General features: G+C 37.5%; 1 protein-coding gene across 12 annotated transcripts in view; it reads right to left on the reverse strand.

Annotated features, from left to right (window-relative positions):
• CCDC148 (coiled-coil domain containing 148) overlaps positions 1–19556 on the reverse strand; it is a gene marked incomplete at its 3' end in the record, with an annotated part of 459403 nt that overhangs the window by 228660 nt on the left and 211187 nt on the right. For 9 of the 12 annotated variants that reach the window (XM_081052574.1, XM_081052573.1, XM_081052565.1 and 6 more), the window contains one exon: positions 15290–16563. The exons of 1 other annotated variant lie outside the window; for it this stretch is intronic. In XM_081052574.1, coding sequence (XP_080908700.1) covers positions 16417–16563 — 147 coding nt within the window. Of the gene's footprint in view, positions 1–161; positions 262–12271; positions 14623–15289; positions 16564–19556 lie in introns of those variants that run through there. 2 more of the 12 variants (XM_081052568.1, XM_081052569.1) reach the window with 2 other exon arrangements.

Genomic DNA, 19556 nt, shown 5'->3' on the forward strand with positions numbered 1-19556 from the left:
GCAGATAAAACGCTTTATGGCTTTGTGACTAATAAAAAGTCAGCTTTCCCCCAAAAAAGGGTATATGTATAAAATTTAATTAAAAAGTAAAGGCTTAATGACATTCTGATACCTGCTACATAATGGATGACCCTTAAGGACGTTATGGCAAGTGAAATAAGGCAGACACGAAAGGACAAATACTTTATGATTCTACTTACATGAGGTCTCTAGAAGAGTGAAATTCACCGAGAAAGAAAGTAGAATAGAGGTTTCCAGGGGCTGAAGGAAAGAAGGAAGAGTTAGCGTTTCATGGGTACAGGATTTGAGCTGGGATGATCAAAAAGTTCTAGAGATGGATAGTGGTGATAGTTGCACCAAAATGTAATTGGACCCAATGCCACTGAATTGTACACTCAAAAAAGGTTAAAATACTAAATGTTATTGCATGTATATTTTACTACAACAAAGAAGAGTAAAGCCTCAATGAGGTCTGTATAGTCATTTTTGTAATACCCAATTCTAATTTACTAATTTTTGGAGAGTTCACACTGTGCAACCTGATAGAATCCTGCCTGCTGGTTGGCATTTCTACATGGGCTTCTCTGTTCTACAGAAGGAGTGAAGTGATCCAAGAAGTTTGCTTCATGAGTGAGGGCTCAGAGCCAAGGAGTTGGGTATGGTAATGGCTACCAGTAGAGAGACTGTTTTGCCTAATGTTCTCATCCTCAATATAGGAATATATTTGACAAGGAATCTTTGCGTCAGCCAGTCCGGACACTCTTCCTCAAGACAATGTAGTCAACCAAGGTTATTTTTCAAAGCACAGTTCATTAGAGTCAAGAATGCAGTGAGAAAATATGATTAACACATCCATAGCTATCAAAAAGAATGATTAAATCTCAAATATTCACTAGCAAAAAGAGAAGAATTGTGACACCAGGGAATATTTCTATAGCATCAAAGTCTGTGATTTTAAAATGAAATTTTCCTGCATCAATCCAATATGCATTGCCCTTGGTATAAATGCTTGGGTGTCTCAATGATAGTAGAAGGCAAATTAATAGGGCTATTTGTCTTTTCAGGTTGACATAGCACATATGGCACTCTTTAGGACTGAAATATGCTACCAGAGAAGGAAAGTAACTGGTACAAAGTGGAAGAGGATAATAAGGGAAAAAAAACAGAAAGGAAATATTGAAAGGGAAGGAAGACTAGTAAGGAAGACAGTTGTGAAATAATGTTATGAGAAGGAAGAAGTCCATTGGGGGTTGTGCAAAATGGAGAGCTGACATACCCCAAAGCACTGGAAACATCTACCAAAGCTGCGTGAAATATTTCTGGAAGAGAATCAAAACATGCTAATGAAAAAGAGGAAACAAAGCCAGAGTAGTAACTTGAGCAGGTACTGGATAACCTGGATGTCCGCGTTTAAAGCTCATGGAGACATGAGGCCTCAATTTGGTGAAGTGAGGTGTTGGGACTAAGATTCAACAGAAAAAAAATCTGCCCACCTAGTCTTCATGATTCCTCTTTGGAACTGGGGAAAAGTTCAGTCACTATGGCTATTAAAAAATGGAGAGGTGTGTGTATGTGCTTCATGAATTATGAAGCAAAGGTTTATTTACTTAAAATGGCATTTAAAGATACCAACAGTGAATCTGCTGGTCTGTCTCTGTCTAGGCAACCTGTAGGAAAGATAAGCAGAATTCCCTGAGAAACCCAAATTCCATGCTTGATCTTTATTTAGACTTACAGTTCATATTTTTATTATATTCCAGGAAACCCAATTTAAAACTATAAACAGAAAATGTGATTAGGAAACAGAGATGCTCGTGGCATTCCTGGCGTAAGTAAATGCAAAATCACCTGGGGGAACACAGACACATCTAGGTGACAGGGGATTCTTACAAAATAATCAGCCTCACTGAAGAGGAGCTCATGAAAAAACATCACAGAATAAGCAAGTAACAATTTTTGTGTGAGGCACAGTCAGTAGATACAAGGTATAAGAGGATCAGATACAAGAACTTGTGTTACTAGAATGGGACTTGGAAAGTGACTATCAAAGAAAATATCTTTAAAATGAGTAAAGCTATAACAGAAGTAATTAAAACACAAGGATGAGAAATGCAAAAAGACAAGACTACTTTGAATGATGTTGATGACAATAGTAGTACAGCACTGGCCACTTGCTAAATGTTTTTGTAAATGCTTTGCAACTAGTAACTCATTTAATCCTCACAACAACCCTATTATTGTGGTATGATGAGGTATTATTGTTGATCCACTTTATTAATGAGAAAACTGGGCCACAGAGAGGTTAACTAACTTGGTCCAGGTCACAGACCTAATAAGTGACAGAGCTGAGATTTGCACAAAGACAGTCTTTATCCAATGTCTTAGTCCACTTGGGCTGCTATAGCAAAACTCCATCGACTGTGTGGCTTAGACAACAAAACTTTGTTTCTCACAGTTTTGCAGGCTGAGAAGACCAAGATGAAGGTGCTGACAGATTCAGTGTCTGGTGAGAACCTGTTTCCTGACTCACAGACAGCTGCCTTCTCACTGTTACTTCACATGGCAGAAGAGACAAGGTTGCTCTCTGGAGACTTTTTTTTTTTTTTTAAAGGGCACTAATCCATTCATTTGAGCTCTACCTTTATGATCTAATCACCTCCTAGAAGCTCCACCTCATAATATCATCACACTGGGGGGTTAGGATTTCAACACATGAATTTGGGGGGGCACAAACCTTCAGTCTATAGCACCGGAATACTGGGTTCTTAACCACTACACTCAACACGAGCCAAACTTTATTTCCAAATGACATTTCAAATATTTGAAATTAAAATGAAAAAATTGGTAACTGTAAAGAACACTTGGTAGATGAGTTAAATAGCAGATTAAGCACAACTGAAGAATTAGTGACTATAAAATAGAACTGAATAAAAATATGAGAATACAGCACAGGAAGAAAAAGAGATTGAAATATATAAAAGCAAGAGTAAGAAACGTAAAAAATCCAATGAAAAACCCAACATACTTCTAAAAGAAGTTCCAGAAGGAGAGAAAAGAGAGAACAATAAAGAGCAATAGTCAAAATGTAATGACTAAGAAATTTCCAGAATTGGTACAAGATATGAGTATTCAAGAAGCATGGTATAAATTAAGTTAAATCACATACAGAAATATTATAGTGAAACTATCAAAGAAAACCAAAAGAAAATGTTAAAAGCAAGCATAAAAAGAGAAAGAGGGATTCCCTACAAACAGATAGATCAAAAGCACACATCTCAATAGCAGCTATAGAATCTAGAAGATTCTAGATTATCTAAAAGATAGTATCTTCAGAGTCCTGAGGAAAAAATATTGTCAACCTACAATTTTATCCCAGGTAGAAAATATCACTCAGGAATGAAGACAACATAAAAACGTTTCTTAAAACAAAAGTAAAGAGAGTGCCCTTGCTATTCTTGCTAAAAGAACAACTTATTGAAGAACATACTTCAGGGGGGAAAAATTGAACTCAGAAGGATGTGTAGGATGTAAGAAGAAAGGTGAGCAAAAAATTGGTAAACACTGAAAAATCAATTTGGAGGGATTAAAAATCAATACTAAATCATTAAAAATGGAAAAATGGAGTGTGGTCAGTTGAAGGGTCCTAAGGACCCATTATCACTGGGGAAGAAAGTAGAGGTTTGGAATGATGTTAGACTTTAAGTTATTTGTGTATTAATTATTTTTTCTTTTTACAACTTCCCTTTCCCCCAGTTTTATGGAGATTGTATTAAAACATTAAGGGCTACCTTCAAAAGAATTGAAATTTAATGTTGAATCTTCAAATAATTAGAGGGGAAAAATAAAATAAAGAAAAGATTCATTAATGTAGTAGAAAGGAGAAAGAGGAAAAACGAGAAAGATTAAAAGTAGCATAGTAAACAAGGAATAGACTGTAAGGTGATGTAAATAAATATTAATGTACCAATAATCACAGTAAATATAAATTGACTTAACTCATCAATTAAAAGACAGAGACATTAAAGAGACAGAAAATAGAGCAGACTTATATTTCCAAAAGGATGGAGAACTAGGTATTATAAAGATCCCTCTGCCACCCCAAATCACCCATCTCTGGATAAATCATATAAAGATACTTTAAAAGGCCTTGTTAAGCTCCCGAAAAACTAGGGGAAACCCTTAAGAGACAGAAAAAACAAAGAGGACACCCACACCAGAGAGGCAGATGAACACAGAAACGAGTGCTCTTCTATATCAGCGTCAGCAACCTATGTACATAGCCTGGCAGCCAAACCCAGACGGGGCTTCCTGTTTGTTTCAAATTTTATTGGAACCAGTCAGGCTCAGGGTTTACATCTTGTCTCTGGCTTCTTTTTGGCTACAACAGCAGAGTTGAGTAGTCATGACTGACATCATATGACCCACAAAGGTAAAAATACTATCTAGCTCTACATAGAAAAAGGTTGCTGCTCCCTGCTCCAGGGCCCAGAGATATGGGGGTTAAATGGCTGCTGGGGTAGCATAGGGGGAGGCATAGAAACAGAAGGCCAGGCCTTTAGTTCTGTGCACAGTGAGGAAACTGAAATGAAGACTTCCCCAAATAGGGCACTTGAAATGACTTTACTCTCTGTAAAAGAATGGGTTGAGGAAAAAACCTGACCCTTCAGAAAGGGTAGGGATGGGGAAACCTGTAGGCCTGTGACCCTTCTGTAGATGGGGTTACTTGGAGTTTGGCAGTCCTTCCCTGGACGCATACTGCCCACCATAAAAGCAGCCTGCTGGCTCAGGAGTCCAGTTCCACAGGCCTTTGCTCAGCACTTTCCAGCTGTGCTCTAAATGAGGTGTTACCAGCATGTCCTCTCTGTTATTTCTGTGCATTTGTTCACTCACTGTGGTAGATTCCTGTGTGGTCCAAGTTAACTCCCCAGGTAACTATTATTGTTGATGTTAGTGTTCTGGTTACAAAGTTGCATATGTTTGAAGTAATGTGTCTCTAACCCCAGCTTGCTTGTTTTTTGTTATTTTTAATGAACAATGTTACTGTGTTCAGGGTTTTTTTTTAATATATCCATACACCATTGTTCTTTTGGAAGACCTGAATGACGGTAGGAGAAAAATGCAAATTCAGATACTTCAGATTGAAATAATGTATTTCATTTAGTAATGTATTTGAGCTTGTTTTTTTAGCACAATTAAACTAAGAACTTTTTTTTCCCAAATCTATATTTAAATGGCTCTATGCCTGAAAATTGTCCTCGTTCCTGAGAGCTCTGCTTTGGCCTAAGCTTCTGCGTATAGGAAATTTAGGAAAGTGACTGAGTAATGACTGGAGGGTATATGGTTGGACCACTGTTCAGGTCATGCTAGAGAAGAGATGGAAAAATAACAGATTAGATTTAGTGCAGTGAATTCCTCATGTGCCCACAGCAGTATTGTTCAATAATGAATAGTTCTCAGAAGGTGCTAATTGCCAACTGGGGATGGATACTTTGGTGGTATTTTGGACAAGTCCATACCATCAAGAAGGGATGCACTTTTCATTTTCCCCTGGATCACCTCCCTGCAATCCTCCTCCCCAGCCCCAGTCAATAGTCCTGGGGGGACTCCAAATGAGGGGAATAGTTTCAGTGGAGCCCGAGAGACCTGGAGCCTGGCCTCTAGCTGGAGGAGGCACATGGATTCTCTCCTGGATGCAGTCTGGCTGACCACTACCACACACCATGGTAGGTGCTGCCAAGGAGAATGGTGGCTGGTAGAAGACCTCTGTGGAAGATTTGGCCTGTGGGCACATCTAGTATATTAGTTCTTTATTTCTCTGATCATAATCCACTTCTATTCTCTAAGCTTTCAATAAATCTTGTCAATGATTACAGGCTGATCATAGCTATTAGTGTGTGGAATTAAGGAAATGTCTTGTTTTCATGCTTAGAGCAAAGCTGGGAGGGAAAACAGCAACTGCTTATGTGAGGCCAAATATGAGATGGCAAACAATTATCTGAGGAGCCACAGGGATTTGTAAGATTTCAAGCTTCAAGCGGGACATGTTTTTGTAATGTGTAGACATTTCCAGAAATGTACAGAAGACAAACAGGTAAAACTACTGAATGGTGGTTATGGCAAAACCAATTATGTATAAAAAGGAAGTGAGACTTTATTTTTATAGTCATTACTGGGACGGTATTTGGTGCATGATTCGATCTTGGAAAAGAATATTCAGTAGAACAGACCTTGGAAACAATGGCTTACGGTAAATAGCCCTTCTGTAGGACTCACATTTTCCTATGTGCTTCATGATTAAAAGAAATTCAGCATCTATTCCAGATAATGGGAGATAGAGGAGGGGTAGGAGGATTGCTAGAGAACTTTCTCAGCATTTCTGAAATTACACCATTATAATACATTGGAGTCCATAATCAGGTAAAAACCTGAAGAATCACGATACCTGACTTGTTGCTATGCCCCATCACTTTCTCTAGACGCCCAATATAGTTCTAGATACTCTTGATGAGGAGGATGGACAGACAGGCAAACCCTGAGACTAGCAGGCCGTACACTTCAGGGATCAGAGGCCACATTACATAGCTTTAAATCTAGGTTCTTAGGAGCTGTGTAATACTGGGCAAGGTAAGTCCCCTTCCTGTTCCTTAGTTTCCCTAACCGTATAATAAGGCTAACAACAGTGCCTATCTCATAGGTGACTGGGAATAGGAGACGCGTGAGGGTAGGTATCACAGGAGCTGGAGGTTTTGGTGAGGGAACGCAACCTCTGGGTCCTGGAAAACCACAGGCATTAAAACCATCACCAGGGAACAACAAAGAAGTAACCATAGACAGGATATGGTGCAGCAGGCCAGGCTCGGGGCACAGGGTGATGTGCTGACAAAAGGAGCAACAGTCTCAAGGGCTTGATGCCCAGTGATGGGCGCCATTCTTATCACTCCATGCATGGGAGCAGGATTGGTCACAGATTTCAGAAGAGCACTGAGTGTCCTGTTTGGGATTCAGAAACCCCCCATTTGGGCAGTAGGAAAGGAGAAGGTAGAGCAGGCCAGTCATCACACCTTCACGCTCAGGAGAGGTATTCATCTTTTCATTTGCCCAAGGCTTCCTGGGTAGACAGACCTGCCCCCCAACACCTCTAAAGGAACTTTGCAAGAGGGAAAGGAATGAATGACTTTAGAGTTCAGTTTTTCTCTCGTAGTGACAAGGGTCAGAGGCTCCACTACACTCACTTTCATATCACGTCACACCTGATTTATGCTAAGTAATCATACACGGTTTCCCCGATTTCCTGTTTTCCCAATACCATCCATCTTGTACCCTGCTCTCTTATTAGCCTTCCGAAATCATTGTCTTTGTTTCTATGCCCAGCGAAGCTTTAACTATTTTGTGCTGCATGCACGATAAAGTTCAAACACCTTAGGCTGCTCTTCAAGAGTCCATAGGCCTGTGTCTGAGAAAGGGGTTAGGATGGAGGACGACAAAAGTGAAACTCACAGATACAAATAGGCACTGCTTTCTAGGTTCAACAAGCACCAAAGAATCATCTGAATAGTGTAGCATTTCTTCCCTCATGGTGACAGACCAAGGAAGTGTGACAATGGTCAGCAGCCTGCAGGTGTGAAACATCTGCCAGGTCTGAACGAAAGGGCTCCCAGAAGTGTATCTTCCCTACGGGAAGTATCCCATCACCACCCAGGAAAAAACTGCCACAACCCTGTGGAGCCTCTCAACAAGGTGCGTCATTTAGAACAATCATCCCTGCCTACTGTTTAATAATATTCTTGCATTAAACATTTGCTGCATAATATTCCACAACCTTTCGTTTCTTTGCCTGCACAACAGGTTATGCAATTTCCTTTACGTCAACCCGTGTAAAGGACTAGGGATTTTTCATTTCTCCACAGAGAGGTTTTCTGAGGGCAGTCTTGATCATGGTCAACCACAGAAGTCCTCTGCAATGGTGTCCTGTCTTCATGTTTCAACTTCAGACATATTTATATGCCACCCAATAAGTCTAGCATGAAACTCCCTCCACTCTTTGACAAAAACCTTTGGACCCATTCAAACTGGTCTACCTTTTCTGTCCCCCTCACTTCCTAGTTCTTTCTTATCTCTATACATAAGGTGGACAGGGACAGGAGGGAAGGCAGGAAGGAAGAACACACGAGCTGTTCCAATGTCCCAAGAAGCTGAAGAGATGGATCACAACGCCTCAGGGAAGCAAATAGGACAAGAGGTGTCTTGCTCTGTAGTTCTCTCATATCTACTGCCATTTACTTGTATGTTTTCTTAAATATGTATGTGAAATGTTTTATCTCTTCAGCCAAATTCTGAACATGTTTTATGAAGAGAAAGAATTTATTTTAAATTATATCTTTCTACCTTGAATATTTCTCCTTATTCAAAGTAGCTATAAATAGTGGTTGGTTGAGTATCCTATATACAGGCAAATTCATATAGTTCACCTATCCATCCATTAATCCATCCATTCATTGAGTCAAAAAGCCTTTATTGGCTGACCCATACCCACCTCATATCTCTGTGAGGTGTTGCCCATCACAGAGCATATTTTATGCAGGTTCTGGAACTCTTAAATTCCCCAACATCTGATATACAGCACCTTATAAAATATTCGGCTTTAAAAGTCATTATAAAACTAATACTGGCTTGTGGTAAACATCAGAACAGTACAGAAGGGTCTAAGGGTATAAAGAGAAAAGTAGCACTTGCCTGTTCACCCCTCCACCCAAACTTACCATTTGGATTACCCAAAAGTAACAGTTGATGACAGTTTTTTATATATCCTTCCAGAAATTTGCATTATTTATTACATAAACAAGATTATTCTGTAAGTATTCTTCTGTTGTTGCTCTCGACCCTCACCTATACAATGTATCTTGGTTTTCTTTTCATATTAGCCCACGTAACTATCCTTTTTCTTTTCTTTTTTTGGTAACAGCTTTAATGAGACATAATTCACACACCACACAGTTTACGCAAAGTATATAATCCAATGGTTTTAAGAATATTCAGAGTTGTGCAACCATTACCACAATTCTCATTCTTTTTTTTTTTAATTAATTTTATTGGGGTGACAATTGTTAGTAAATTTACATAGATTTCAGGTGTACAATTCTGTATTACATCGTCTATAAATCCCATTGTGTGTTCACCACCCAGAGTCAGTTCTCCTTCCATCACCATATATTTGATCCCCTTTACACTTCTTTTTAATGATTGCAGAGACTATCTTGTCATAATTTCAGTAAATATTTATTGAATTGAATTAAACGATAAATTTGGACTGAGAAAGGGGGGGGAAGCAAATTATCTAGAAACACTAAAATAAAGAAGCTCTGAGGCTTTCACTTTTAAGTCAGTTTAACTATGTTATATCGATATAACAACATGGATGAGAAAATATTCTCTTCACATTACCTGAATCTTTACTTTCTAGATAGCAGGGTCCTAATCCAAATTTACATAAATTCACGTTGTTGTGTGCTGGATTTCCCTTAGCAAGTCAAGTATTTTCACTTCCAAGTAAAGTTTTACTTCATTTTAGTAAGTTTAAAAATAAATATCACTTTTAATAATCATCCCAATTTAGTTTATAAAATTTCAATAGTAACAGGACATTTTGTGCAGCATTTGTTTTACATATACTGTGAAGGTAAGCATTTTAAATTAATACAATATTTATAAAATGTCTAAAGAAATGTAAGCAAATTGTTTTTGAAATTGTTTATAAATATTAGGCGTTTTAAACATATGTGGTGCTAAGTAATATTGACATGTCTGGGAAAATGTGCAAAACAGAAGGAAAATAATGCAACCACTCTTCCCCACACTTACATTCTCACATATAAAATAATAAATTCTCTGAAGAAAAAAAGTATTTGGTAAAATTACTAAGGCCTACAGTGACATTAGAAATGTGTGTTTCAATATAAACCTGAATCAGTTTAAGCAGTGGAAAATGTTAGACTCTGAAAGTAGGAAAGAACACAGGCACTTAGTGTAAAAACAGAAAATTACTGTCGAGGTTGGAAAACATCTTTCTAGAGTTTTAAAAAATATGATGAGAACAGGATAGTTTTGATGCCCCATTCCTCCTTAATGACTAAGACTTTATTTCAGAAGAAGTCATGTAGCTTGTGAATTCTATTAATTAATATGATGGTAATCCAGTGCTGCATTGAGTCTCAAAGTGAAATATTCACTGTTCCTAAATGCTCAATGCCTACACTCCTGAACACTTGCCTGCTGGGGACCCTGGCAGTAATCTATCAAGTGTTCAACCTCAAATGCATCAGCAAGCATACAACCATTTTCCAAACCAAATCGATGTCAGAAACAGTAGAACAGTCAGACCCTTTTTTCTTTTTCAGTCAAACTTCACCATTTCTGGGGTTTGATGGAGATCTTAAAAAGTTTATAGTATAGATTCTCCTCATAAATTTTCCAGGCAAAGTGCAGGTTTTAAAAAGTCTTTAATTTTCCCAAGTTCCCTTAAAAATATCTTTTACCTTCAAAATGATTTCATATTTTACCTCTGTGTCCTAGGTTTAAAATCTAGCATGGCTGAAAAGATAATGGAGCTGTTTTAACAAGGGCAACATAAAACCCAAGAAAATGGGGGCCCCGTAAAAAATAACCAAATATATGCCAGGTAGGAAGCCACACCCTTTTCATGATTCAAAAAAAGAAATGTTATATAGGACTTGGCATATGGACAAGTAGGCTGAACTTTTTGAAGAGAAAGTAATTTTTAGTTGGTCCTTCCATAGAGTGGATATTATAGCTATAAAAAAATAGCATTTAGCAATTAAGACGATGTTTTAAAAATGGAAATGTTCTCTTCTCCCTACTTTCTGAAGAGAGTAGCAAACAATGAAACCCACCTAAGCTAGTTTAAATAGGAAAGCAATTTATTAAAGGGCATTACGTAGTTCCTAGAATTTTTGGGAGGGCCAGAGAGTCTGGGTTTGAGGCTACCAACTAGGGAAGATGGTCAGCCATCGCTAGGAGAATGCCTCCCTGAATTCTCACTGCTGCTCTGCTAGTCCCATGCACCTTTGCTTGTATCACCAACCCTGAGTGCTAGATACTAAAGCTATGCAACTTTTATCCCCCGAAGCTTTTATCCTCCATTGCCACCCTTACCAGAAAATGGATTCTTGCCTTCTCATATACTAGCTCTCTTATGAATATAATCTCAAATCGGTGCATTTGATTGGCAGAGAATATACAATGAAAGACTGGAGAAATTGAGTATCTAGTTTCTGATGTGGAAGGTGGATGCATAATGTGGGATAGTCTCCATATATGAGAATGGTGTGGCTGGGAGGCCACAAAGCACAGCAAATACTTTCCATTGGCAGTACGGTTCCAGTGTAGAAGATAGAAAGCTGATAGGTCTAGATAGATCAGCTATTACAAGTAAGGGGTGGCGCATAATAAGTGACTTGAAGATTTCAGGTTTGCATAATGTGGTGGATGGTGGTTCCAGGTTCCATTAATGAGATGAGAGAGGAGCATGTTCAGTGCCAAAAAGGCAGTTAGGATCAAGAATTAAGTTTGAACAGTTTCTGGGAAAATGAAAGCAGAAGTGATAGAATATTTGAATCTCTTCATACTGGTCTCTAAAAGAAAACAAAGAAAAAAAGACAAGACAACACCACCAAAAACTCTTGGGAATAATCTTCAGTAGTTGGTGACAAGGTATCCCCATACACTAACAAATATAAATGGTTAAAGAGTAACCACTGACGACTATAAGACCTGATTATACCAACTTCTTTGTAGGACATTGGCAAGTGAAGGGCATCAGATGGATCTGAGAAACCTAAAAAGAGTCAAGAAGTCCTCACTGGAAGCTGTTTCAGCTGGAACTGAGAATTTTACGCTCTCTAACAGTGAACAAGTACAAAGAGATTGCAGTAAAGTCTGAAGGGGCCAGAGAAGTCTGGCCCCCAAAATTCCCAGCCTAAGTAGTCAAAACTTACTTCTAGGACAAAGCCCCACAATGATCAGAAATTGGTGCAAGGAGAATCCAATTGAGCAGCACAGGAACAACAGAGTTAAGGGAAATGGCAGGCCCAGGTAAAAGTAGTGGAGGACATATCTGCAGAAAATAAGCTGCCAAATTGTTTGAACCCTGCACAAATATAACAAAAGAGAGAACTCATGAGCTATAAAGTTATAGGAACTATCTCGAGCAACAAATGCTCCTAAAAGTTAAGGCAAATTAATTTCAAGGATAAATGAGCAAAGAAAAAAATCAGATCTTTATTTTAACATGAAAAAACAGATTAAGAAGCATAATAACATCTCTATAGATGAGGAATGAATGCCAGAGAGACATTACCACAACATAGATTAAAATTATAATCTAAAAGTTAAAAATATGAAAATGATACAAGATATGAAAAAACATTAATCAGAATTAGGAAAACTCAGAAATTAGATGATATAGTCTCAGGAAAAAAATTATAAATAAAAGAAAAATATTTCAGAATTGAAAGTAAACTAAAAAAATGAAATGAAAAAAATATAACAGATAAGGCCTTAAGGTAAATAGAAGCTAAGATATACAAAAAAAAATTTTTTTTAATAAAAAACAAAGATCCACAATGAAGAATTTTCTATTTTTTAAGAAAATGAAATTATATGCTTCAAAAATGTTGATGTCATCCTCAACAAAATACTAGTGAACTTGAATTTGGCAGCACACTAAAAGGATTATACACCACGAACATGTGGGATTTATTCCTGGAATGCAAGGGCGGTTCAACATGAAAATCAATTTATGCAATACATCATATTAACAAAATAAAGGAAGAAAAACTACTTGATCATCACAATTGATGCAAAAAAGGTATGTTTTCCACTAGTCTCCAAATGGGAATGCAGCCCCATCAACATCTAGATTTTAGCCCAGTGAGACACAATTCAGAATTCTGACCTTCAGAACAATCAGACAATAAGTTTATATTGTCTTAATTAAGACTTAATTAAGCCATTAAATTTGTAGTAATTTGTTACAGCAGTGACATAAAATACAAATTTCAAGCAAGAATCATATGGTAGAGCCCAGTCAACCCACAAAACTATAAGAGATGGTAGAAAATTGTAGTTTTGAATGATTAAGTTTAGTTAAAAAGCAATAAATAACTGGAATAGCAAGGAAGTTATCAAATAAATCTATTAGGTTGGCTTAAAAGAATCCATGAACCAAACTAAAAAGTCTTCCTCTGGGAAAGGAAGGGATCATTTGAGCAGCAATAAGGATAATACTTTAGTAGACTGAAACATCAAATACCTTTAAATCTATGACTTCATAAAAATAGAACAAAACTGATTACCTTTGGAGGATATTAGAAAACCAACTAATTATTTAGAAAACTGATAATTGAAGAAAATAAAGTCTTAAACACTTAGCATACCTTTCTCATTCTGGTAAATACCAGAAGAGGGAAATTTTTCTTTATATAAGGTTTCCAGCTTATCAAGGAGTGATTGAATTATAATATGTCTATCATGCAATCTGTAATTAATTAATGGATCTAGGCTCTGAGAATTAGTATTAGCTAAAATTTTAAAACAAGGTCCAAACAGATAATGTATGAATCCTGATGGGTGAACATAATACCATAATTAAGTAGTCTTAATAAAAAACACCCAAATCTGATATCTGATAAAGCTTCTAAATTTAACTATCAATTTATAGCAAACTCAGAGGAACATATTAAATTATACCAACAGGATACAGTCAGAAAATCCAAATTAGGAAATTCTACATGTAAATTTCTTCAACAAATACATTTTAAGAGAAAAAAAAAGGAGGAAGGGGAGGCCTGTAAATTAAAAGACACTCAGAAGACATAATTTAAAAGCTAAAACTAAAGTACAGTCTTTAAGAATCTTCCCTTGGGCAACTCAATAATAAAGAAGGTTAACGCTGAAAAGTCCAATCCCGAAGCTCTCTAATACTTAGAGATCAATAGAGATGGGGGAGTCAGCAAAGGAGACCGAGAAGAGAATAAAGCAGGAGGTAAAGTAGATGGGTGTCATAGAAGCCAACAGAAGAACATGTTCTAAGACGGACTCATTGTTAATTGAGTTAAATGTTGCTTTGAAGTCGGTAAGATGAAGACTGAAAATGGTCACCAAGATTGTCAATATGGAGTTCATTGATGACCTTGCTAAGAGCAGTGTCAGTGGAGGTTGAAGGCAAAGCTAAATGAGAATGAGTGATAGTAACTGGAAAGTGAGAAGACACCACATATCTACAGGCAACTCTTTCAAGAAGTTTACCTAGAGCTGGCCGGGTGGCTCAGGCAGTTGGAGCTCCGTGCTCCTAACTCCAAAGGCTGCCAGTTCGATTCCCACATGGGCCAGTGGGCTCTCAACCACAAGGTTGCCGGTTCAATTCCTCGAGTCTCACAAGGGATGGTGGGCTCTGCCCCCTGCAACTAAGATTGAACACGGCACCTTGAGCTGAGCTGTCTCCTGGATGGCTTTGGATGGCTCAGTTGTTTGGAGAGCGTCCTTTCAATCATAAGGTTGCCAGTTCAACGTCTGCAAGGGATGGTGGGCTGCGTCCCTGCAACAAGACTGAAAGGACAACAACGTGAAGCTGAACGGCACCCTCCACAACTAAGATTGAAAGGACAACAACTTGATGTGGGAAAAAAAATCCTGGAAGTACACATTGTTCCCCAATAAAGTCCTGTTCCCCTTCCCCAATAAAATCTTTAAAAAAAAAAAAAAAAAAAAAAGAAGTTTACCTAAGAAGAGCAGCAGAGAAATAGCCTGGTAGCTAGAGGAGAATGTTAGGTTAAGGGAGAATTTGAAGATACAGGACAGAAAGAACATAATCGAAAAACAGAAATTCTGATGGAGTCGAAAGGGATGAAACCCAAAACACACATGAAAGGTTGGTGTTTGATAGCGTTGTCCCCACTGCTAGACACTGATAGAGAAAGCAAAAGGAAAATGCATACTTGGGTGTGTTTGAGGATATGTTGGTGGGAACCTCAGGGACTTCCTACCAGGTAGATTGATTATATTGTTTCCATTCACTTTGAGACAAGACCATCATCCGCAAAGATGTGAAATTGAATCAGGCTATACCATTTAGTAACCATTGGATTAAGGGCAGTGGTGTCCAATTTCTTTCATTGGGGGTTTTAACTGGTATGTCCATCTTTTTATGTGTTTATCAGCCATTTGTATCCCAGATTTATTTCAGTTTGTTTCATTAAAAATGCAGATCAGGACTCATTGGATTGATTTTAATGACTCACAGTTTGAAAAACAACTGATGTAGGCCATATTATATTACCTTTTTCAACCTAGTTCCTATTACATGAAATGAAAGTCTCATAAGGTTGTTATGATGGTCAAATAAGACAATATATATAAAGTACCTATACTTGGTGCTGAGCACACAGTCTGTGCTCAATGAATGGTATCTATTATTAATACCATTTTTAAAAAGAAAGAAAATGAATATGGGCACAGGTAACAGCTACACTGCTGGCCAATCTTAACTAACTGTTTCCATCAGAACCATAAGTACAACTCCCCGTGGTTCTCAAAATGGTCTCACGACCTCCTCTTGAACATCACCAGCTACGTGGATTTGTGTGGTTCATTAGAAAGAAAGAAAAACTCTGCTGGAGTTTCATTAGAAACATCCCCTTCCTATAAAATCTCGACATTTGATAGGTAATGTAGACATTTTGATAGCACTCTAATTATAAATTTTAAAATATTCTTTCTAAACAAACATACACATTGTTTTCCAAGCCAAACCATATTCCCATGCTTAAAATGCTATTTCTAATTTCTAATTTATTCTTATGGGCTAATTTGCAAAATGAAATTGTTTGGATGATTGGTTTGCAGTAAACATGGTGTACCAAATTGGTTTCTAAATTTAGAAAAAGGTTGACTCTCCTCTTATAATAATTAAGAAATAATTGAAATATTAATGATAATGAAGCTTTTATAATTAAAAAGTCAAATTCTGAAATAACAGGCAGAAATGAATGCTGGCTGGTGACAGCAACATAAATTATAATTCTCACAAATGGTTGTTTTGAGCTCTTTTCATGGGGTAATGTAACATCCAAAACACAATTTACTAAATAATAATATATGTACCATATGTGTCATCCTTAATTTTCATAAGTCTTGGAGAATTTAGTCTTATTAAACATAACAAAGATATTCGAAATAATACATAAAATTCTAAGAATCATAAACAAAAGCAAAGTTGTTTTAATAAATGCCATGATTTCTATGTTTGGTATTTTTTAAAAATTTAAAAACTAGAAATTATTACACATATAAATGTATTCAGAAAAAATCTTATTTATGTCTAATAGGATTTGAAGATGGACTCTAGATTTTAAATACAGTAGACTCCATGTCTTTTCTTGGAGGTTTTGGAGGACTAATTTTTGGTAGTATCTCTTTGGCATAAAAGGTTTTATGAAGTCCAGCTTCTCGAAGTGCTAACTCAAAACGAAGTCTAGGGTCAGAAATTATCTGTAGAAATAAAATACAATTTAAATAAATAGCAATTCATTTAACTAAAGTAAATTTTATCATTTAGTTCCATATTTCCCCAAGATGCATAATTGTTATTTCTGTATAGATGACAACATGACAATAAATCTTGTATATACAGTGACTATATTCTGGTTATTTTTACCGAAAATGTCCAAAATCTTTTTGACATTATCACTTTCCAGTGTATCAAGTAGTTTCCAATATAAGATGTATAGAATATTGCATACTAGTAAAAATAAAACACATTAAAATGACTAACAGATGAGATAAAAGAAGCTTACTTTCATTGCTATCATTGATTCATTATTTACTGATAGCTGGAATTAGAAAACACAGACAACCATTGATTAAAATAAAATAAATCTAAATTGCAACCTTGTGCATGTCTTTAAACATTTTAATTTCTCCATCACTTGGCAATATGTAAATTAAGTTTGAACACATGGCCATTACTTGAAAAACAAAATCAATAGGACTTTTCTTCCAAGGCCGGATTTCTATTTCAAGCAGAACTAGAAAATGCTTCCATCAATCTGCTTCTAAGTGGGACTAGACATATGAGTAGTTCAATTTCTGTTTTCATTTATAGCTGATTGGACCTTATCCCTTCTTCTATGACTATTAAATGTCAACAGTGCTGTTTGCAATGATTAGAAGGTAGCCATGTATGGATTTCAGATAATGAAGCATTTGACATGGACCTGAAGTCCCCTTAGAAGATTGAAAGCAGCCCCTCATTTAAGGAGCTGTTTGAGAGGGGTAATAAGATTGTACACAGATATATACTTTTTTTTGGTAACGTATGACTGCTATCCCAAGAGTAGATACATCTCCTGGTCTCAGGTAAAGGGGAGCACTTGAGCTAATTGTAAAGTCCAACTTATTCTTCTATAAAGCAAAGGAGAGAGAAAGAGAGATTGAGCAAGAAAGGAAGGCACGTGCAAACTTAGAGGTGAAATAGGTCAGTGTGGGATCAGGGCAGCTTGGGTAAAATCCCACGGGGGAACACTGCAGAAGGACACTTCTAAGACTGGGATTTGAATTTTAAAGACTTGAAGGCTATGCCAGGGAGTCTGGGGAGCTACTGAAGGTGTGTTTGTTTCTGTTTTTAGCATGGAAGTAATAGAATCATTGTCACTGCATAAAAAGATGGATTTGATTTTAAGATCAGGATAAATTAAGGTGGCAGGGAAAGAAGAAATGGAGACAGAGGGAGTGGTTAGAGGTCTACTACAATTGTCCAGACATGTGGTAATAAATGCCTAAGCATGGCTGGTAGCAAAGAAGAGATAACTGTCAGAAACACTGTGAAGGGAAGAATAGATCTTGGCAACTGATCAGATACAGAGACTAGGGGCAATGATGCATGTATGTCAAGGATAATATGGAGATTTATGTCTCACAACCAACATATTTGAGCCTTAGACTTAGGTTTCTCCTCTTCGGCTCCAATATAATCTCCCTGTTCACTTTCATCCACTTCCGGGGATTCATGCTCCACCTGTGTGCTGTTGACTTCCTCATTATCTCCAGGATTCAACTCCTCAGCTCTGGGGTTGTGAGGTTTAAAATGTTTCTGTTATTCTATTTTTTGAATAAACAAAGTGAAATAGAAATCTCCCTTGCATGCTGACCTCTCTCTTCCCAATTCCTACCCAGAGGCAGCCGATCAGTTTCTTGTAAATGTGCACTGGACATTTTCACCCTACACATGACATGAACAAAAATTTTCTCTCTCCCTAATTCTGTTTTTCCTTATATGTGCTTATATGGAAATGGCAGCAACACCTAATGATGATAATTTACTGAATTACTACTAGGTGCCAGGCAATATTCCAGGCAACTGACATTTATTTTCTTAATCCTCACAAGAAGCTCTCAAATTATTATTTTACAGATGAAAAAAACAAGACAGAAAGATGGAAAATACCTCATAAAAGTTCACACAGCCAGTAAATCGTGGAACAAACTGCCTAGTTTAGAATTATCCTCATTTTCATTATCACCCCTCTCCCTCAGCTAGAGCCATTCTTGCCCCTCTACCCACTCCTGTGAGGGTTCTACCATCTTAAAGGTTATGACCACATGCCCCACCCACCAATTTCCCATTCAGAACATATTGCTAAAACCAATCTGATTAGGTAATTCACCTGCTTCCAAGTTTCACCTCTCTCCACAGGATAAAGGTCAAATGTCTCTGCAAGCAAAACCTATATTCTTCACAGTCTGACCCTAACCGCTGTGTCCAGTCTCAGCTCCCGGCATCCACCCTTGCCATGGACCTCACACTGCTGAAGACACACCAGTAAGGACCTCTTTCCGTCCTCTTCTGCCTGGTGAAACCCTTAGTTCCTCAGCCCAGGTACCTGAGAGCTTTTTACCTTCTGACTTCAATTCTTCACAAGCCACAGCTGTCCTCCGCTTTGGATTCTGGAAGCACCCTTGTAATTTATCTCTCTCCCTACTCCCACCCCACCTCCAACCTACTTTTTTGTTTTTAGCTTAATCATCTGGAATGAATATTGTTTCCACTGCCAGAAATCCTCGAGTAGGATGTTCTTAAGTTTCCTCTTTGACACTTTCTCTGACTCCTCCAGTGAGGGCTAACCTTTCATTCCCCTCGACTGGCTGCTGTAGCCCTTACCTCCATTATGGAGGTGATCTGAACCGAGGCATTATCCCCATACTTGTTACTTGCCCTCCCAACCCAGCTACCCTGCTCACTTCCTCCACACAGGACAAGTCTACCTTGTTCGGGATGGCACCCACACAGTGCCAGACATAGTTTTGCTCTATCAATATTTGTCCAATTAATAAATGAACCGTTCATCTTTGTATGCCTTAGGAAATTATGCAGCACATAGTTGAGGCACACTCGGTTTACTTGTCAATGATGAATGAAGTTTCCTGCTTTTTAAATAATTAAATAAGCATTTAGCAGCTCTCCTCAAATTGGCAAAATTAACAAC

The sequence above is a fragment of the Rhinolophus hipposideros genome, assembly GCF_964194185.1.
Source record: "Rhinolophus hipposideros genome assembly, chromosome: 6".
Classification (NCBI taxonomy): domain Eukaryota; kingdom Metazoa; phylum Chordata; class Mammalia; order Chiroptera; family Rhinolophidae; genus Rhinolophus; species Rhinolophus hipposideros.